Consider the following 23,729-nt stretch of genomic DNA (forward strand, 5'->3'; position numbering starts at 1 on the left):
TACAGTACAACTTAATCTTTAGCGTAGATCTTATTTCTAAATTTCAATACAATCCCAATTAAACTACAAGCGTATAGATTTATACCAGAGGAGCTCAAGATTGCCATTTCATAGCGCGCGTGATAGGATAAGAAAATTCTGCTGACGTTAAGTTGATACACATACATACATTTTTCTTCGACAAGTGCTGATCAGCAAATAAAACTGTGGCAGTATGTGTTTGAGTACCACTGGTTTATACAGTACAAATTGAGGCCCTCACTTAGGGCTTTAAACAGTAAAAATTGAACTATAACTATAACTATATACTAAAAATTTTAGTCTAATCCTATATCTTTATGGACATTCCAAACTTAGGGTTTTATACAGTCAAATTGCAAGTTTTATTACAATCCTATTGAACCTTTTAGCGATATAGAGCTCAAAATAAACAGTCCATACATTGCTTTAATTGTAGATCCATTTACAGTTCAAACTTTTCTTTAATTAATGGTTTTTGAATAGTGCAAAAGATGATTCCAATAGAACTCTTTGTTAAACCTAACTATATAAGATTTATACAGTCCACATAATAAGAGAATCGTAAGCCTTTAAATAGTTTAAATAAAGCTATACTTATGAGTGTTTTTCAATTCAAATTATGAATCCAATTCCAGGGAGTTATACTGTCCAAAGTAAACTTTCATTGCTCACTTATTAACTTCATCTACAGCTTTATACAGTCCAGCTTATAAAATATTCTTTAATTTTTAAATTGTCTAGATCTGGTTTAACTATTGATTCGTTTTACATTCAAATAGGATCTTCAGTATAAACCTCTTTATTTAGTCCTAATTGAACTTAAATCTCAAATTTATACAGTCCAAATTAAACATTAAGTGAAGGTCTTTTTAAGTCTTTATCAATCTTAATTTGAAGTATTTTTCACAGTCCAAATGAATGCTTTTTATACTGTCCGAATTGAACTTTTATTTCAGATTTGTATACAGTCCAAATCAAATTTTAATTGACTTTACATAGAATTTGATTGATAACTCTTTATACAGTCAAACATAATTCTTATCAGAGGTCTTTCAGGAGTCCAAATTATAGGTATTTGAATAGACCAAATTGATCGTTAAATGCGGATATTTAAGTAGTACAAATTGATGGCCAATTGCAGGTCCTAAGTAGTCTAAATATATCAACAATTGGAAGTGTTTTGTAGAGATTTACTTAAGTTCTATTTCAAGGACTTTCGCTGTAGTTTAAACAGCCCAAATTAAAGTTTATTTAAAGGTGTTTACAGTCCAAACTCCAACCACAAAGATTATACAATTCAAACTTGTAATAATTTCAACAGTTTCATATAAGTCTTAATATTAATTCTATATAAATCTCAATTAATTTAAAAGGTTTTTTCTTTTGATATCTTTTGAAAAAAAAGAACCCACCATTTACCCCCTTTACAAACCAAATCCTTGGGTGTTTTAGTGTCCTAACCAAACTCATATAAAATATTTATGATTTTGATACTTTTTGCTGTTAGACATTTTCAAATGTGGTTAACAATTGTATGATTCCAGCTATTCTATTCTTCTTTTTTTTGGATTTTAATTACATTATTTATGCTAAACATCTATGCTCTTTTTACTTTCCAACCATAAAATTATAAAAAAAATAAATTTCAAGCAATTCATTTTTACAAGAAAAATATGACAAAAAAAAGGATGCTTAACTGTCATTTTAAATAATTTTTTTTTATTTTGAATTTTATATATTTTGTTACTATTCTTTTTTGTGTGTGTTTGCTTTGTCACATATTTGTAACAAATATAAAAATGGTCAACAGTACCTCCCCCCTTTCACTTCTTTTGTACAGATTTTCTTATAATGGTGAAAAATAGGAGAAAGAAGAATACACAAAAAAAACGGAAAGGATAATCTAAATGACAGTCATATGTACATGTTCAGTAGAAAAAATATTAAATAAAAAAATTGTTAAAACTAAATACAACTAATATGTAAATGGTTTCAATACTTCTCTGCTACTACTTATGCTCAGGCAAAGAAATAATAATGATGATAAACTTAGAGAAAAAATTATAAAGAAATGAAAGAGTCAACAACGAATTGGTGAAACTACTGCAGAATCTTATTTCATTAACAAAGAAGGCTTTATATTAGAATACAACTCTTTTCAATGTTTGCTTCTGTGCTGAGGATCCTCTTTCACGCGTTTGGTTGATGTTCATGATATGAAAAACTAACTTTTAAAGGTTCTTAAAGATATTTAAAATAATCAGCTCATTAAGGTGTATGTCTTTGCTAACTATCTTCTTAATATAAACAGCTCTAGACTACAAGTTTGTCTATAGTCTGGACTTGAGTCCATTCTATGAATTAGTCTATAATCTACTCTATAGTCTGAACTACTGTCTAATTTATAGTCTGAACTATTATATTTCAGTACTTGGACTATATCCAAGTATATAATTTGTACAATATCCTAGTCTATAATCTGTACTACAGTTTAGTCTGTAATATGGCCTACAGTCTAGTCTGGACTTTAGTCCATTATATATTCTGGTCTATAATCTACTCTATATATATAGTCCGAACCATACTCTGCTAGTCTATAGTCTCGACTACTATCTAATTTATAGTCTCGGCTATATTTCAGTCTATAGACTGGACTGTATCCTAGTCTATAATCTGTACTACAGTTTAGTCTGTAATATGGACTATATTCTAGTCTATAGTCTGTTCTATTTTCTGGTCTTTAGTCTAGTCTTTTGTCAGATATAGCCAGGACTATATTGTAGTCTTTAGTTTTGACTATAGTTTAGTCAGACTTAAGAGATTCTTTTCTGGTTCATGTCTTAACTAAATTCAACTAAACCAAACCAAAGGACCATTAAGTGAAATTCCTGAGCAACTGCTATTATCTTTCTTACCAACCTATTGATTAACTAAATACGCTACCTAAATTATTTTAACATGTCGTTTTAAATATAAAAAACTAGAAATCATTTACAAAAGGCGTGGCGTGGCTGGTTAGAAGGACCATAATAACTGTAAAGAAGAAAAAAAGATACAGTTACAATCTTGTTATGATGATACGACATCATGTAAGTTTTGCTAACATTATACGAAAAAAATCACATAAATGAATGAAACATTACGAGAGAACAAAAAAACACAGAAAAATAAAACGAGAAATACTAATTTCATATTGAGAAAAAATTCAACGAAATCCATATGTGCTACAAATTGCGGCCAATGCGGATGGCGTTGAGTTTGAGCTTGAGGGAGAGGAAACAAAACAAACGGACTATACTCATCTGGTCATATTATAGGTTTGAGTTATAAGCTTTTTGCTTAAATTACAAATGACAGTATTTTTTTTTTCTATCTCGTTCCCATTTCTATTCTACCACATTCGCATATTAAGCAGAAAAAGGATCATGTTTTTTTTTCTGTGCTGGCCACGTTTACATTTCTTTTTTTCTTTACAGTTTCCTCTAAATAAAATATATTTGTAAATTTTTTTTATTCATATTTTTAAAAAAGTGCTTGAAAGGAATAGGATGAAAAAAAAGAACCGAATGCGTTCAGTTATAAATTATAAAAAAATGGTATTAATATTACTTATGTTAAATACTCTTTTCATACATGCATAAATTATAAAAAAAAACGAGGAGTTGGGTGGAAAAGGCGCTAGGAAGTGGTTCTAGGAACTAAGAAAATTAAAGTTTGAGATATTTATTTCAGCAGTAGCGGTAAAGAGACTTGTGTTTAAGTTACTCCTTTAACAGATAATATAATGCAAATTTTACTAAAATCATAGTCTGGACTATAGTCTAGTCTAAAGTCTTTACCATAGTTTGGATTATAATCTGGACCAAAGACTAGTTAGAAGTTTGGCTCTACGAAGTGGACGATATTGTAGTCTCTAGTATGGACGAAAGTCTATTTCCAGTTTACACTATAGATTGGTCTAAACTATAGTCTGGAACCTAGTCCGTGCTACAGTTTAATCTGTAGCACTTTAGTCTTTTATTCTATATAATCTATATAATTTAATCTATCGTTTTCTATAGTCTAGTTTATAATCTGAAGTATAGTCTAGTCAATAGTTGGGTTTATAAGCTGCTGGATAGGTTGGTCTGTAGTTTAGTATATAAAGCGGACTATATTAGTCTAGATCGTAGTCTGTGGCTTATAGTCTGTACTATAGTTTAATCTATAATCTGGACTATAGACTGAAATAGATTCTAGTCTTCAGAATGGATTAGTGAAGTCTATAAAGTTTAATCCAGATGGTCCATAGTCTAACCTACAGTTTAGTCTTGACAATAGTGAATTACAGTCTATAATCTGAAGTATAGTATAGTCTATAGTCTGGTTTATAACCTGCTTATAATCTGAACTAGCTGAAGTTTAGTCTATAATCTGAACTATACCCTGAACTATAGTCTATATTTTATTGTGTAGCCCATATTCTTAAATATGGGCTATAATCTACTCTATAGTTTGAATTATAGCCTAGTCTTTAGTATGGACTTAGGTCTAGTCTATAGTATGAACTACAGTCTACTCTATAGTATAAACTATAGTCTAGTCTATAGGTATATATAGTCTGAATTGTAGTCAGGACTGCAGTATGGTTCATAGTTTGGACTGTAGTAGAGTTTATAGTCTGGACAACAATATAGTCCGGTCTAGTCTATAGTCTACAGTGCAGACTGTAGAATAGTTCATAGTCTATACTAGTAATGACTACAGTCTAGGTTATAGTCTGGACTCTTTATCTAATCTATAATCATGTATTCAAAGCCTGTTTATAGTAAAGGCAGAAGTTTAGCCTATTGTTTAGATTGTAGATTAGACTATGACCTTTGCAGACCTTAAATTTTAATCACAGACCTTTATAATGTTTATTTTTTTTAATCGCAACTTAAAGTAAACCCTTCAAAACATTGCAAAAGAGAACACTTTTAACCAAAAATCAAATAAAATTTTCAATAAACCGCAATGTAAATTAATAATTTTTGAGTGGATGTTTAAAAAGGAGCCAACAACAACAAAACAACCAATATGCCAGCATTTAGAGGACAACAATTTGGCGGTAAATTGGCGTTTTTTTTTTTTGTCACACAATGTTTTCTTTGCAAAGGATAACAAACAATCAGAACATACTTTAGGAGGAGGAGGGGAGGGAGTCTACACATACATGCCAACAAACTCTAAAGTGTTTTAGCGTTAGGTAAATCCTTTTTTGATTATTCAAAAGCCAATGAGAAACGTGCCGAAGCATAAGTATCGAAATTATTAACAATATTTTGGGAAAACGACAAAAAAATGTTAAAGTAATAAAAACAGGTGTAAAACAAGCTAAAATTTACAAAAAAAAAAAGTATAATTAATGATTTTCTGAACAGAGTTTTTATGGGGGAGGGACGAAGGGATTAAAGTTTTATTATTATTTGAAAAAGTATGATTGACATTAATAATAAAATAGCTTTAGAGACAAATATTTAAAGTATTCTTTACATAACTAATAATAAAAAGAAAGACAATTTCTTGACTACAAATTAATTTCATTAAAATAAAAGTGTCATTTTAAAAGTGGAGTAATTCTATTTTGGCCACCGCGAAATTTTTAAGATAACAACAACACCTTGACAAATTTTTAATAATATCAACACACCCCCCTTCCCCCCCTTTATGCCCTTACTAATACTTTTAGAATCAAACAAACAACCAGTTTTTAACTCTTACCTTTCAAAAGTGAAACATAATAAATGTCATTTTATGCTAAACTTGACAAAAATGCCATCAGTTTGAGTTTTTTTATTTAATTTTATCTCTTACAACATTGACTTGACAAAGTTGTGTTGTATTTGTTTTTTGGTAGCTGGAGGAAGTGCTTACTTCGCATTAAACAGGCCACCAAAAATTGTCATCATCATCATCAACAGCATCTTCATTTTTGGTTTATAGACAATGGATTTGTAATAAAATGCCAGGAGAGTGAAAGGAGGAAAGGAGTTAAACGTGAGCTTGAGGTGAGGTTATACTAACAGTTGTGAATACTTTACATTTGTATGGCAATAAAATTCTTAATGTGCCATTAAATCCTTTAGGTTTCTTCATATTTTTGTCAGTCATTCATTTAGTAGTTTTTTTTTCTTCATTCACATTTTTGCTTTATTTATTTAATCCTACTTGTGTTTTGCTTATTTAGTGGAATTTCGCCAAAATAATAGTAAAGCATTTATTTTGTGATTTTTTTTTCTGTTTTTTCGTTTTGGAACAAAAATTCTTTATAAATTGTTGTTGAATTTTACAAAATTCTTATAAATAACAGGTACCGGTGGTATAGACATTAATCAAGGTGTTAGAGAATATAAGAGAAATGTTTAACTAAATTGTTGCAAATATTTTTTGGCAGTGTATAGAGTGAGAAAAGGGGAAATGAAAATTGTAAAGAATATAATAATTAAATTTTAAGAATTATGAAACCATCAAATGTCTTTTTAAAAATTTGGCACTTTAAAGTTGAGAAACGAAGAATGTTCTTTTTCAAATCGTTCGCGAATGTAATTAAGTAGAAATTTAAAAATTTTGCAATATGTCTGGAATTTGAAAGACATTTATAGGAGATATATTTTCATGAGTTTTTTTTTTATAAAAATAGATTAAGATGCATCAATGAATTGGAGGACTTCATCTCTTCGTTTACAAACGACTATTTGTTTCTTTGTCAGAGCAAATAAATCTCGTTTTCAAAATCTTTACATAAACAATGCAATTATTCTACCATCCCAATGATCAACATTGGATCCATTGTTCTAGAATCTAGATCCATTGGATTTTAGAGAAAATAGAAAATTTACGTTTTCACGAAGGAGTAGTATAAATGAATCGTTGTATAATGATCGTGAAGACATTTGAGAGATTTAGTTGTGAGATCCTGAGTATTTCCTTTACCATCTGCCTTAATAAGACATATCTTGAAAGAAGATGAGATCCTCAGTCAAGAACAGTTTGGGTTGCCCAAACAATGGGACTAAAAACAACATTCTAACGTTTTCATAAACGAGGAGTGTAAATGAAGATCGTAAAGACTTCTTTGAGATTGAGTTGTATGATGTTGTTCATTACGTTTTCCAATCTTCTCTTATCAGACCGCAAAGATATTGTCATTTAAGTTCCTCAGTCAAGAACAGTCTTACGTATTCATGAATGAGGAGTGTAAAAAAAATCTGTATGATGATCGTAAAGACGTTTGAGAGATTGAGTTGTATTATGTTGTACATTACGTTTTCCAATCTTCTCTAATCAGACCTCTAAAGGTATTGGTACTTGAGTTCATCAGTTAAGAATAGTTTTGGTTGACAAAACAATGAGAATAATTACAACATTCTTACGTTTTCATAAACGAAGAGTGTAAATGAATATTTGTATGATTATCGTAAAGACATTTGAGAGATTGAGCTGTGAGATGATGTGCATTATACTTTTCAATCTGAATATTTGTATGATTATCGTAAAGACATTTGAGAGATTGAGCTGTGAGATAATGTGCATTAAACTTTTCAATCTGCCCTAATCAAACCTCACAAGATATTGGCATTAGAGTTCTTCAGTTAAGAAAAGTTTTGGTGGCCAAAACAATGAGACTAAATATAACATTTACATTAGAGTTGTCATTGGCATGAATGTTAAATGTCAGAATCTTGAGATATTGGTACATGAGTCCACAGTCAAGAACAGACCTTTAGGAAATAGAGCATTACAGAATTCAATCTGACTGCATCAGACCTCTGTCCAGAAAAGTTTTCGTTGTCAAAACTGAGACTAACTGACTGCTCTAATTACTTGTAAGCAATTCAATGACATCATCATATTAAAATAATGACTTAAAATGTTTGTATAAGTAAATTTTTAGCATTTTAATGAAAGCTTTTGTTGGGTAATTAATTACTTCCTTAAATTTATTGATATAATTTGTATAAATATTCCGCTTTTTTGTTATTGTAACTCTCTATCATTAATATATCACTTGTTTTCTATTTGTTGTTGTTCTCAAAATAACAATAAAATTTGTTACCCTTAGAAAATTAGAAATATTTATGCAAACTATAAATAAAGGTAAAATAGAAACAAAGAATGAAAAAAACATAAAAAAGAGCAGGCATTTCAAATAAGCTTGATTAAATGTAATTAGCGCAATTAAGTATAACTAAGTCTAAACTAATTGCAAATTAAAAAACCCTTTTCTTTAAAAAAAAATCCAGCTATTTACACAGGATATCTAGGCATTTCAAATATAGGAACAGGGCTTATTTCCGTGGATAGACAAGACAAACATAAACAGATTTGTACGTGTAACTGCAGCAGTTTTTTTTTTTTTTGAAATACATGAATTTTTATTTGCAGTAACAGCCTCTTTTTGTGAAGATTTTTACTTTGGGGGTAAGTTAGAGGTTCGTTTTTTTTTGCCAAAAAAAAGGTGATTTGATTGTATTAATCCTTTTTTAGGACATTTCCGTTGATATTATTTGTGCGTTTTGTAGATTTGCTTTTTATTTTAATAATATTACTTTTGTAATGTGTTTTTTTCTCATTTTATTTGTGTGTAAATAAAAAATTAAACATGATGCCCACATATTTTAATTGTCATTTTGTTGTTTCCGTAAACAGCCGCGGTGGCCGGCTACTACACTGGATTAAATATTAAATAAAGATTATATTTGTAGTCCCTGTCTATTTTTTTTTTTTGGAAACATATTGTCAGGGGTTATAGTGGCAGAAAAAGGAAAAGGGTTAAACACAGATGTTTTTCTATTTTTTGTGGCAATTTTTAAGTGAAATTTGGAAAAAAATAGATGAATTTCAATTTGAAAACATAAAAGAAAACTTGAATAAACAAATATAAAAGCTGTGTAGTATGTATTAAGAATTTTCCCCGATTTTTTTTTTAAACAGACAGAACTTCAGAAATCTAACTTTTTTTACATTATTGTGACAACTCAAGAAGACTTTGAGATCACTGCAAATTTTTAGAAAGAAATGCTTCACTCTGTAAAATCTAAATCTTCCAATATATTTACGAAGAAGTCGACTTCTGAATTAGAACACATTATTAATAAGACGTTACTAGACTACTTCTGTGTAATCAAATCAAATATGTAGTAGTCATTCATTTCGGCCCATTTCAGAATACTTTGTTTGATTACTAGACTAATGTCTAAAATGAAGTCCAGACTGTCAACTTTACTGAAGGCCATATCATAGAATGGGTTAGAGACAATACTATATGCAAGGCTGTGATCTAGACTATAACTAGACGTTACTAGACTACTTCTATGTAATCAGAACAATATGTAGTAGTCATTAATTTCGGCCCATTTCAGAATACTTTATTTGATTACTAGACTAATGTCTAAAATGAAGTCCAGACTGTCAACTTTACTGAAGGCCAGACCATAGAATGGGTTAGAGACAATACTATATGCAAGGCTGTGATCTAGATTATAGATTAGACTGTCGACAATATTATATAATGGACTATAGATCATAGAGTAGTATAAAGTCCACACTATAAACTATATTTTATACTATAGACTACGATAAGGTCCATACTATAGACTAGAACGCAGTTCAAACTATAGACCATGGTACTGTAGACTAGTAAAATGTCCATAAACTATATTCTATACTATAGACTACTGAAGTCCATACTAAACACTAGAATGCAGTTCAGGCTATGGACTATAACGCAGTTCAGACTATAGACTATAATTCATACTGTAGATCAGGATGTCGACAAGATTTTAAACTAGACTAGGCTATAGTTTAGACCATAGGCTAGAATATAGTCCACTTTACAATCTATATCCCATATTATAGACTACTACTGTCTAGACTGTGGACTATAACATAGTTCAGACAAACTCTAAACTAGTCTAAAAACTAGCGGTAAAGACAAGTATACAGTCCAGGCTATAGAATAGACTTAGGTTTATAAACAGGTATATAGTCCAGAGTATAGACTAGAATATAGAATAGTATAAAGTCCAGACTATATATAGATATAGCCAGGACTAAACAAGTCTATAGACTATCGGTTGATTATAGACTAGGTCGAACTAAAGACTGGGCTATAGAGCAAAAGTTGAGACGAAAAATATTGCTTTCCTGTCCAGATTTTAGATCAGTTTATAGTCCTGACTTAAGAATAGCCAATAGTCTCGATTTTAGACTAGGCTATAGTACTGTATATAGTCTTAGAAATAATACTGACTAGTCTATTTTCCATACTACAGATTAGGCTGAGGACCCAACTATAGACTAGACAAACTTAAGACTGCACTACAGAGCAAAATTAAGTTAGAACATGTTGCCGACTCTCTTACAAAAGATATGTTATCCGACTCATCATTAAATGCCACACAATAATTACCCCTCTGTTTTTATCTTATAATTTTCACCCCTTTTTTTCTATCAACATAAAAATAATATATTTATATGTATTCATAACCATAGATAGAAAAACATCAAGATATAAGAAGTCTATTTAAAATTTTTGGAAACTCAATTGACACTAAACAGAGAAAATATTACGCATATTAATGAAACATAAAAAGACACACACAACGCACAATTTTATTTTTTTCTTAAGAGTAAAGTTAAAAACCTTTGACTTCTTAAACATTTCGAATAATCATCACAACTCACCAACCACTTTCATATGCTACCTGTATGAGAAGTCTCGCTAACACTTCCTAACTCACCCGCCAGTTTATGATGAGTTTGGGTTTTTATAAAATAAAATTTAAATTTTCAAAAAATTTCTTTTCGTTACTATCAAAAAATTGTTGTGTCTCGTTGCAAAGTAATAACTGAAAATGGTTTTTATTAACATTTGAAAACATCATAATCTCTAGCTAAGGAAATTTTCAAAAGCCAAATGCCTAAACTTACACCCACTCCCATTTTCAATTATTAAAATATTCAAATTTATATTTTTGTGTTGTTGCTGTAATTTATGAAAAAAAAAAAACAAAATTTTTCTGATTATAGACCACCAGCCACCCATTTACAACTACTGCTACTTGAGGTAACTTTTTACTACGTTCGTTTTGTGTTTGCTGATATCAGGTAATTTCATTTGACATTACAATAACTGTCAAATTACTTCGATTAGCATAGAAATGGTGACATTTTCTTAACTTTAACGTCTTTACATTGCTTAAGTTGAGTTTGCGATGTTGTTGAAGACTGCCTTTTGGATATACTGATGATTATTCGTTATTTTTTTCCGCTGACACATTAAATTTTTCAGGCACGGTTGGTCATTACGATTATTATTTTATATATTTCTATAATATTTTGATGATGCTGTTTTGAATTTGAATATTTTAGTGTGTTGGCAGGAAATTTGATTATTATTTTAAACATAAACTTTTTAATAATGCCATAAACAAAAGTAGCTAATCTGCTCTTTTTCGGGAATATGAAAAGGGGACAGTAAAAAGTATATGCGAAGTAGGTTTATGCTAAAATTGACAGATAATCAAAAATAGTTTGAAAGCTTTTATTGTCAGTTTTGTTATCCTTTAAACCATGAACTCTTTCCCACAAGATAATAATTCTCGAATGCTATATTTCCAAAATCTTCTTGCGGTATTTTTGTTAGTTGTCAATAATTTCTTGAATATCTCCTTAGATCGCTGCAGTATAAAGATAGAAAGTGTATAGCGTAAAGATTTGTTTTATGGACTTAGTTAATATTTGTCTTCGGGATGTATAGTAGATTGTATTGTTGTTGCTGGGGTTGACAGCCCTTGACCGAAAAATTCGGGTCATTCCTTTAAGTATAACCGGCTGTCGGGAAATGGTGTATAGTAGATAATTGTTGTCGGGTCATAGAATCAATGGGCTTAGTCCCAGAGATACAAGCCGATGCAAAATGATCGGCGGAGACGGCGTAACCATTTTAGGTCGGCGGCTTATTATAGAAAATATCGCGGCGGCTAAATTGTCGGCTCAATTTAAACTTTTCTTCAGAAATTGACCTTATAAGCGTTTATTATATTGAAAAATCTCTGTATAATAGTCTGTTATATAGAAACCTGTCTCTATATATGTTTTTTAAGCCGGCTTAGCTTTTGAGCCGAAAGAAGTCGGCGCGGCTTGAAAAATATTACCGACGGACAGCAGCAGCCAATTTGAGCCGTTTCGGCTTGTAACTCTGCTTGGTCCCTATTGATGCCACGACGAGACCCGATTAAAATTGATTGTTGCTCTTAATATAAAAACCATTATCCATAAAAAACTTCAACTAATATCTCATTAATTTTGTTTCTTTAACAACAAACTATCTATTTATTAATAAATTATTTTAAAAACACATTTATAACAAATTTATAATAAAAATTTGTTAAAAGAATACAAAAAAACAAACCAAAAACTTTATTTGAAAATTTACAACATTGTGCTTTTTTCAACTAACTACCGACACAGGTGATATTTTGTAAGCTATAAATTTGTTTCACCCAAAATATACGCTAAAAATAAGAAAAAAAACAAAATATGAACATTTAAACGGATGTGAACGCCAACGACAAATTTCTACTTCAAATACATTATTTTGGCAATGTTTCCTTCTTTTGTTTGCTGCAGCTTTTTAGATTTAAAAAGGTATAGAAGAGGATAAAGTTTCTTTCTGTTTGTTTCATATTTTATTGTTATTATTTTTTCGAAAACTCTCAAGGATTTATTAGCGAGCCTAGTTGGCTGTGGAGGAGCAGTTACTAGTTTAACACAAGGTGTATAGTTTTTTTTCTTGTTGTTGGGAATATAATTTGCTAAAGCCATTTGTGTTTAATTGCGTGTAGTACCAACTAATGAGTAGATTTATGGTCCTTAAATATCTATAAATATATTCTGTGGCATGAAGAGGTTGCAATTGTTATTTATGTTTTTGTGATCTTGAAATTTTTTGTTTGAAGTTGTTAATTTTTTGGAACTGTAGTCGAAATGTTGGGCTACTGTCCTAATTATAGGCCAGATTATACCAAGGACCTTTAATCAGAATATAGTTCAAGCTACAAACTATAATAAAAACCAAATTATACACAATTATACACAGATTTAGACCAGACTATTAGCTAGACTGAAGACAAAGTCTGGACTATTGACATGACTATAATCTGGACTATAGACAAGACTTTAGTCTGGACTATAGACAATACTATATTCAGGACTATAGACAAGACTATAGTTTGGACTATAGACAAGACTATAGTCTGGAATATAGACAAGACTATAGTTAAGACTATAGTCTGGAATATAGACAAGAGTATAGACAAGACTATAGTCTGGAATATAGACAAGACTATAGTCAAGACTATAGTCTGGAATATAGACAAGACTATAGTCTGGACTATAGACAAGATTACAGTCTGGACTAGAGATAAGACTATAGTCTAGACTATAGACAAGACTATAGTCTAGACTATAGACAAGACTATAGTCTAGACTATAGACAAGACTATAGTCTAGACTATAGACAAGACTATAGTCTGGACTATAGACAAGACTAAAGTCTGGACTATAGACAAGATTATAGTCTGGACTATAGACAAGATTATTGTCTGGACTGTAGACAAGATTATAGTCTGGACTATATACAAGAACTATAGACAAGACTATAGTCTGACTTTAGACAAGACTCTGGTCTGGACTATATACAAGAACTATAGACAAGACTATAGTCTGACTTTAGACAAGACTCTGGTCTGGACTATATACAAGAACTATAGACAAGACTATAGTCTGACTTTGGACAAGACTCTGGTCTGGACTATAGACAAGATTATAGTCTGGAATAGAGACAAGATTATAGTCTGGACTAGAGACAAGACTATAGTCTGGTCTATAGACAAGATGATATACAAGACTCTAGACTGGACTATAGTCTGGACCATAGACAAGACTATAGTCTGGACCATAGACAAGACTATAGTCTGGACTATTGACAAGACTAAAGTCTGGACTATATAGTACAGTTTATAATCAGGATTGGTCGATAGTCGGAACTATCGCTGTTGCGTGTTTTCGTTAATCTCAACCCTTTTCCTCTCTGTCAATTTAACTTTCTAAAAATAATTTACATACTTCGTATTTTTTAATCCTTTTAATAAAACTTTGGTTTTTCCACTTTCTTAAGCTCAATAATATTTGTGGATAATAATTTCTCCCATCATACACACACACTTACACTATGCACAAAAAGGATTCTTTTGTAAAGCAGCAAAAGGGTGAGTGAGTGTTAAAAACACAAATATAACTGATAAATTCGTGATAAACCAAGTCTTTAAGACTTTGGTTGTTTACTTGAAATTATCATAATTTTATAAAGAAAATCAACCTAAATCAACAAATTTTCGCGTGATGATTTTCAACAAAAATTAATGAGGCCTAAAGGTGGTAAAATGACAACATTTTATTAATAATTTTGTTGAAGAAAAAATAAATAAAAACGTATTACGTTGGTGGCATATAATTAAATAACACTTAAAGTAAAGGAAAAACTGTAACAGTTACTTACACTTGGCAGGTTATAGAAGAAACAGTTAAGCAGACAGACGACAAAGTCACTATTTGAATATGAAAAAAAAAGAACTTGAAATAAAGGCCTGTTAAACACTTGAGTTTTTACTTTTTGCCATTTTTTTCTTTTTTTGGTAGAATTTGTTATATAAAGAACTTAAAGGTTTTAACATTAATTGTTATGCTATGCAAATCGAAAAACTCTAAAATGCCATAAAATGTTAAAAATCATAAACTTTTTTTTTCTTTTCGAACACAAGACAACAACGTGGTTGGTTGTTAAGAGTTAATAAAAAAAATAGTCATGGAAAAAAAGGCTTGAAAACATTGCTGTTTTGCACGTTGTTTTCATATTTTATTGTATATTTTTGAAAAGTTTTTCGAAATATAAAATATAAAAAAATTGAAACTTTGGTTACCTTTTGCAAAAATTTTATTTATAAATTTTGTGTTGAACAAAAAAAACCCTTGGTACCCCTCTATCATACTTCAGTAATAGCAGGGAGGTAAACAAAGTTGAGACTATTTCTAAGCCATTCTGGCGTGTAATTTTAATGTATTTCATTATTAAGAATTTGTTAAACAAAAATTTCTGCAAATTTTCTACCTCTACAATAATAACAAAAATTATTAAAATAAGCGCGTATTTGCAAAGAGATTTTAGAGGGTTAGACAGGGGTAGAGGGGGGAAAAAGTGGTAATTTCTATTGTAATTTAACAAAAATTTACATCCTTGATGGAACTTTACAAAACCCCTCTCCCCACGGCCTGCAACAGTAAATAAGCCAACATCTTCCGTTGTAAAAGAAAAATAGAGAAAAAAAAACGAAGACACAAATTCAAACTGAGCAATCGAAATTTTATGTATTTTTAGTTTGTGTATGATTATGCAGCATTAGCAACATCATTATAAACATCATCAGCTTTTCTTTTTTTGGAGGGGAGGGGGAAACTACTCCCCCAACTAACACACCAACCAGCTGTAATGCAATTGTTGTTCCTCAATAGCAGCAATAATAAAGAGTTGAAGATTTTTCTTTTTTTTTTTGCGAAAAATTTTCAAAGCACTTGAAAAGTTTTCTCTGAATAGACTTCTCTGTAGTCAAACGACGACAAGTATTTGTAGTCTTAACAAATGGATTGTCTATGGTTTGGTAAATTGCAAATGTTTTGTAAGCATAAGATGGGAGGCTTTATAGCCTTCTTCATGCAATGATTTGCCATTGTAAAAGGAATCAAATATTGCGCGAAATTTTTTACAAAAAAACAACAAATCTCCTTTCACTGTTTTAAAAGGATGTCCGTTACTGTCATCAGTGCATTTGCTGTATTAGTGTAGGGAAGGGAGGAGAAGAAAGAGAAGGAGGTAGAACTGCTTAAGAATTTATTAACTAAATGAAATCAAAGTCTTTACGAGTTTTAAATAATAGAGCAGTACAATGAGAAATAAAAATTTAAAGAAATTTTTTAGTATTGAATGTAAAACTATTATGCTAAAGAATAGACGAAAAGCTAGGACATAGACCAGATTGTAGACTAGTCCGCAGACTATAGATTACTCAACAGTAAGGGCGAAAGAATACTTTGTAGCACAAAATATAGAATAAGATATAGTCAGGCAATGGACTAAGCAATAGTTCTGACTAAGCTATAATCCAGAATGAAGACTAAACAATAGTTTAGACTATCGATTGAGATAAAGATCAGACAATGTTATAGGTCAGACAATAGACAAGTTTGTAGTACAGACTATAGACTAAGCTATAGTTCTGTAGCTCAGAATATAGGGTATGATATAGTCCAGACTATAGACTAAGCAATAGTCCAGACTGAGCTATAATCCAGGCTGTAGACTAAACTTTAGTCAGACTATACACTAAGCTATAACTCAGACTGCAGACTAAACTATAGTCCCAACTATAGACGAAACTATTGTTCATGCTATGAACCAAACTATTGTCCAGACAAGGCTATAGTCCAGACTATAGACATGGCTATAGTTCAGATTATAAAAAAGGCTACAGACTAAACTATACATAAGGTCAATTGTTAAGACTATAGTCCAGACAATAGTTAAGGTTATAGTCCAGACTATAGACCAGGCTATTAACAAGGCGATACTATATAACAGGCTATAGCAATGACTATATAACTAGGCTATGGTCTAAACTATATACAAGGCTATATCCCAAACTATAGTGCAGAATGTTGACAAGGCTATAGGCAACTTTGGAGTTTAGACTGTAAGTCAGGCTACAGTCCAGACTATAGACCTTTCTACACTTACAATCAGACCCTAGTCCAGACTATATATTAAATATTATTCCAGAATAAAGACTAGGCTATTGACCAGACTAATGACTGAACTATAGTTTACAAATCTAAACTATATACATGGCTATATCCCAAACTATACTGCAGAATGTTGGCAAGGTCCTAACGGAAGACAACTTTGTAGTTTAGACTGTAAGCTAGGCTATAGTCCAGACCATAGACCATTCTATACTTACAATCATACCATAGTTCAGACTATATATTAACAATATTCCAGAATAAAGACTACGCTATTGACCAGACTAATGATTGAACTATAGTTTACAAAACTGAACTATATACAAGGCTATAACCCAAACTATAGTGTAAAGTATTGACAAGGCTATTACCTACAATAGTCCTGACGAAAGACAGCTTTGTAGTTTAGACCGTAAGCTAGGCTATAGTCCAGTTTATAGACCATTCTACACTTTCAATCTGACCATAGTCCAGACCATATATAAGCAATATTCCAGAATAAAGACTAGGCTATTAACTAGACTAATGACTGAGAGATTTCACAAGTCTGAAAATCTCTATCTTCAAGCAAATGTTGTGTTAAAAGTTTAATATTTTATTATCTTCTAAAACAGCAGCTGAGTCATAAATTTAATAGTTGGGAGCCCATTCTAAAGAAGTAAAATCTTCATTTATCACTTCTACTTAAAAGTTTTTCTTTAAACATTAAAAATTAAAAAAAAAACAAAGACAAATTGCCCAGAAAAAAACTTCTCTCAACAACATTTGCTTTTAATACTTCCCTGCAATTGCCATAAAAATGTCAATAAAATTGATTCATTGTAGACCAATAGACCAATTGCTTAAATTTTTTAAATATTAACATCTAATTTCAATATAATTACTGCAGGATAATATAACCCACAAAAATTAAGGGGGGGCTGATGAAGTATGATGCCAACCACCCATAAAAGTACATAAAGGTGACTAATGTTTGTTAAAGTAGACGTAGAAATTTATATATTTTCGTTTTTCGTCTTCAACAAAATGCTTTATTAATGGCAAATTAAAAGTAATAAAAAACAGATGTGCTAACAACAGCACAAAATTTTTAAACATGATTTCATTGCGTTAGTCAAATAACGAGAGAGAGAAAAAAAAAATAAAACAAATCTTGGAAAGAAAAAGTATGACATAAGGAAGGTAAGATAAAATAAACTAAATGCATTTACCCATATTTAACTTAACCTGTTACCATCAACAAAGTTTCATTTTTATTTTTTTTTTCATCTACAGTTTAAAGTAAAACATAAAAAAACTAAATTATAATAATGACTTTTTAAAAAAGTTTATAATTTCTGCATTAACTTTAGGTGGAAGAAAAATGTGACGCTCGTTCTTAGCTTTCTATGCAGTTTATCATTTTTATAAGGACATTTATATTTAAATATAGAAAAAATATACTTAAATACAATAAGCCTGAATAATGACAGTTAAAGTATAAAATAATGACTATATGATTTGAAAGAAAAAAAAAGAAACAAACTTACCGACAAGTAATTTTAGCTTTACCCTCCATAAATTGCCCATTGGCACCCCAGCGTCTAGGCAATTCCAATACACATACTCCCCGGGGTCCTGCCAGGGCAATCAATGAACCTTCATTGGATGTCAGCACACGTTCAACTTCAAAACTTAAGGGTATGGAGGGTATTAGAGTCTGTAAGTAGAAGAAAAGAAAAGTAGATAAAGTTTTTTAACACAACCTTAGGCCAAATTTAACAAATAAACAAATCATTTCCTTTTGTTTTAACAAAAATACAAATTATAAATTAAATAAAAAGAGTTTAAGAAATTTTTATGTATTTTTGTATAAAAAAAGCACACACGCACTGAGAAAAGTTAAATAAGGAACAATAATTTGCTTGTTAGAAAAAAGAATACACAGAGAGAAAATGTACAGTTATCAGATTTTAATTTAACTAACGATAAAAGAAGTAAATTTATTTCAAATCAATTCCATTTTTCGATCTTAAGAACTTGAACTGAAAATATGATTTCCATAAGGATTTCACTGTGTTTCAGAAAATACATGTAGTCTACAAGCTCCTGCGCAAGCATTAAGTTAGCCTTATGGGACACTAAATCAAATGCTTTGCTGACATTGTGATGAAAATGATCACTGAGAAGTTAAGGTATCTGATCAATGCTCTCTTACATTCAAAGTACGATCAAATTAAAAAAAAAACTCAAACTGAGAAGAAATCTAAAAATACATTTTCACTATCACTAATGATCACTATGATCATTGCTATTACGAAAATGAAAACATGATTATCATGAAAATTTCATTGTAGTCATAAAAATATGATCAACGAGAAAAAATGAGTTTTGATCAATTCTATCTTACAATGGAATTACGATCAAATTAACAAAACTTACACTGGAAAAAAGAAGAGCAGAGATTTTGGAACAAGTGATCGACGAGAAGAGAAAGGATTTGATCAATTCTCTCTTACGATGAAATTACGATCAAATTAACAAAACTCACACTGAAAAAAAAAGAAGAGCAGATATTTTGAATCAATGCTCCTTTCATCATAGTAATCAAGAGATCTCAGATCAATGCTTTTTCCTTCATCGCAAACAAGTAATGTGCGTTCAATCTAATTTTTTTTTTCATTAAATAAAGAAAACCCAAACAGAAAAGATAAAAATCTGCAATATAAAAATGTTATCTTTACATCTTAATTAAGAAGTAAAGAGATCACATCACTGTTGCCTTTCAAACGTATTTCAAATAAATCTGAAAGAATAGTTTTATTACGATCATGGAAATAAGATCAGTAAGAAGTATAGGCAATTTTCCCTGCGATCATGAATATCTAATTACTACAATCCTACTTCATATCATCTAAAGAAAAAAAAAGGACATTTTTCATAAAATTAAACATAATGATTACAAAGAATAAAATAGATCTTGGATCAATGACTTTTTCTTGATCGAGATAAAAAATATGATCATTGAGAAGTATAGATTTGTTTTTATCAAATAAGGAATGCAAAATTGAAAAGGATAATATATTTCATAATGATTACTGAGAGGTATAGATATCTCGGATCAATATTGTTTACTAGTCGAACTAAGAAGTATAGAGATCTCACATGATATTCTCTTTTAATTTACATGATAACGAAAATACGATCACTTAGATCTAAAGGGATCTCACATGACCTTTACGATCGAATTACTAAGAAACTAAAGTGTATATCCTTGTGTTTTTAATTTTTTTTAGTCCTTTTCTTTCCCTGTATTAACCCCTATCATTACTTCCTCCATTTAATCTCATCCTTCTCCTCTCTCCGCCTTTCTTCTAATCTTGTTTATGGTTAATAATAAAAATGTATACTGAAATATAATTTCTTGAGTTGAAAACTGAAAATTACTTTCATAAAAATTTTTCTGATATGAGCATTATTTGCTTACTCACATCCTTTTTTTATTTTTTTTTTGTTTTTTTTTTTTTTTGTTTTTTTTTTTTTTTTTGCATTCAAAAGACAACACAAAAAAAGTTATAAACGAAAATATTTTACATACATGTGTGATAATTATATGAATGAATAATAAAGAAAGAAAAAAAAACAACAAAGTTTAATATTATTTATAATATCCTTTAGAAAATAAGACACAAAGGCATGTGTATGTAAAAGAGTATAGTTAAACAATGTCCTAGCTGCTGCTGGTGGTGATGGTGGTGTTGGAAGGAGTTATAAAGTCTATGAAGCTTAAAATAAATATACTACTCATATATTCGCTGAAATGTAAGAAAAAGTTAAAAATAAAAACTGTTTTACAAGTTAATTGTCATAAAGTCAAAAACATACACATATATTAATGACTAAAGAAACAGTGGAAGTTTAAGGAAAGGGACATGTTTTGATAGAAATACTATATAGAAGATTAAACTTTTTTTGGAAATTTGTTTTTAGTTGCTCCATTATATCAGTTGTAATTTTTTTTAAATCCTTTATTTAGACTATCCACTGTCTCCGCCTACATCTTCCTATCTACTTTCTAGGGATAGAGCAAATGTATATTATGGATAAGGTTACATGACTTTGGCATTATTTCATGCTTATCTTGAGTAATTAAGATGTTGTTCACAAGAAAAAATATTTTTAATGATAGAAAAATATTTACAAATACCACTACACATACGCACACATTTAAAAGTTCCAACACATACACACATTAAAGAAAAAATGACAGTAATATAAAATTAAAATAATAATAATCGAAATGGTTAATGGTAGAGGCAAACTGCTCCTAGAAACAAAGTTTAAAGAGCAATTATAAATTTTATGGGTTCCAAGGATGAATAAATTGGGGAATCTGAAGACTCCTTATTCAGTTCACAAAAGTATTACAAAATTTCTAAAGTAAACTAAGGCCGCTTTGGTATTATTTCAAAATAGGATATGTTTGATCATATAGATCAATTTGAAGACGATAAAGATAACGAAATTGTTTTCAATTATTAATGTATGTTTTTTTGTCATTTCAAAGATCATTTTTTATATATAGCAGATCATATGATCACTGAGAAGTAAGGAATCTCCGATCAATTCTAATACAAAACAAAATGAACTAAAAACACGATTTTTTTTTAGGATTTTAGCGTAAATATGAAAATATATCCACTGAGAAGAAAAAAAAGATCTTAGATCAAGATCATCTAAAATATATAGATCGCATAAAAAATTAAAACAAAAGAAATCTGAAATGAATTTAATGATAAAAACATGATTTTTATATGATCTATATCCTGATCATGAATATATGATCGTTGAGAAGTAATGGAACAATGATATAACCGAATACTATCTAGAGATAGAGAAGCAAAACTGAAAAGAATAAAACTCCGGATCTAAACACATAATTTTCGCAATAATCTAATGCAACTTTTAATGGGTAGGATATCTCGAACCAATGTTCTTTTCGATGAAATAAAGAGATCTTAGTGATTAATGACATATTTCGCACTACAGAAAACATTCTAGCATACCCGAACCGTGGGACCTGAGAAGAGGAGTGATCCAGAAGTAAAGGGAACTCAGATTAATGTTTTCTTGACGATCACAATGATCAATATGAAATTATTATCACAGAAAACATTCTAGCGTACCCGAACCGTGGGACCTAAGAAGAGATGTGATCTAGAAGTAAAGAAAACTCGGACTAATGTTTTTTTTTGACGATCACAATGATCAAGATAAAATGATTAATAAAATGTTAAGAAATCTTACAGATCCAAGTCGTTTTTCATATAACAGAAAACATGTTAATATTTCATACCTTAGGATCTGAAAACCAAAGTGATTAAGAAGTAAAGGGATCTCGTACTAATTTTCTATTCAACGATCAAGATAATATGATCACTGTGAAGTAAAGAGGTCTTAGAGATTAATTCCAATTTTTCGTATTTCAGAAAAAGATGTTAGCATTCTGAACCAATGGACCTGAGAACAGTAGTCCAACTGGAATTATAAAGTTATTTATACAACACTGTATAGCTGGGAGACTTTCCTGTACTACAGATTTTAGAATTGAGCAATAGTTTCGTTATAAATAGGTTATACAGGGAGCAAATATATAGCATTAGGACCACAAAAAGCTCCTATGAATCTTTGGGACCTTAAGAAACTAGCATGTACTTGTAGTACATGCTAGTTTCCACGATTTTAATTTTCCTTTTTTTAACAATTTTAATAAATGCTACACGTTAAATACATCTTTAAATCAAAATTGATCCCATTAAAACCCTCCCATCAATTATGTCACAAATTTAAATATAAAATCATTAATTGATTAATTTATCCTCACAGTAAGAGCCAGACTTCTCTAAAAGATTAAACAAATACAAACAATGACATATAGATTTCATTAATTTCCATAACATGTCCTTTTTTAAAATAAAAAATAAAGGAAAATAAGGGAAATAGGAATAGAAGCATAAAAATAGAGCGAGAATATATAAAACAAGCAGCAAAAATTATTATAAAGATGCTTTATTTTTTTGTGAAATATTTTTTTTCTAAAAAGCAAACAATTGCCAACGTTTGGTTTTGAATGATAAGCAGCAAAATAAATGACTAAGATAATGGGTATGAAGCAAAAATAAAAAAAATCCCTAAAAAATAGTGGCACTTAAAAATCACGAATGATTTTTTTTAAGTTCAAAAAAAATATATAAAATAAAATGTCCTGTAAAAGTAACAACTTTTTTTAAAATTTTTTAAGTTAGAAAAATTGCCTGCAATTAATTTTAAAGCGACAAAAGCAAATCTTTATATGTGAAAAATGTAAAATGTATTTGTTTTATAACCAAAAAAAAAAAAAAAAGAATGTTTCAAAAAATTCTAAAAAATGGGGAGGGTAGATTATGTATGAATTTAAGTTTGATCTAAGGTCTAGGGTAAAGTAAAGAAAAAAACAAACATGTTAATATAGACATTAATTATATGTTTAAAAAATGATTTTTAAACATTATTTAAAAAAAAGCCAAATAAATGTTAAGTTCCTTTAAACAATTTTTAACTAAATAATGAGCTATTTATTTATGCAAAAAATACAAACGAAAATTGAGCATAAAACTCATGATTAAGCACATGATATTTATAAATGATTTCTAAAACGAAACAAAAAAGGACACTTATTTTTTAAGCAGCCAACACAAAAAAAACCCAAAAGAAAAATCTCTAACAACAACCAACCACTATTGAGCTGTATTGTGATTGGTTGAATTTAATAGGATAAGTATGAAATGTGTTAGTGTTTGTCCTTAAAGGAC

The 23,729-nt window shown here is 29.8% G+C and overlaps 1 protein-coding gene across 2 annotated transcripts in view; it reads right to left on the reverse strand.

The window, feature by feature from the left end:
* The window catches only part of LOC111682821 (nuclear pore complex protein Nup88), a 226,818-nt gene that overhangs the window by 18,754 nt on the left and 184,335 nt on the right, over positions 1 to 23,729 (reverse strand). For both annotated transcript variants that reach the window (XM_046945790.1, XM_023444810.2), the window contains one exon: positions 18,429 to 18,598. In XM_046945790.1, the coding sequence (XP_046801746.1) occupies positions 18,429 to 18,457 (29 nt within the window). In that variant the 5' untranslated portion in view covers positions 18,458 to 18,598. The remainder of the gene's footprint in view (positions 1 to 18,428; positions 18,599 to 23,729) is intronic.

The sequence above is a fragment of the Lucilia cuprina genome, chromosome 3 (assembly GCF_022045245.1).
Source record: "Lucilia cuprina isolate Lc7/37 chromosome 3, ASM2204524v1, whole genome shotgun sequence".
NCBI lineage: Eukaryota > Metazoa > Arthropoda > Insecta > Diptera > Calliphoridae > Lucilia > Lucilia cuprina.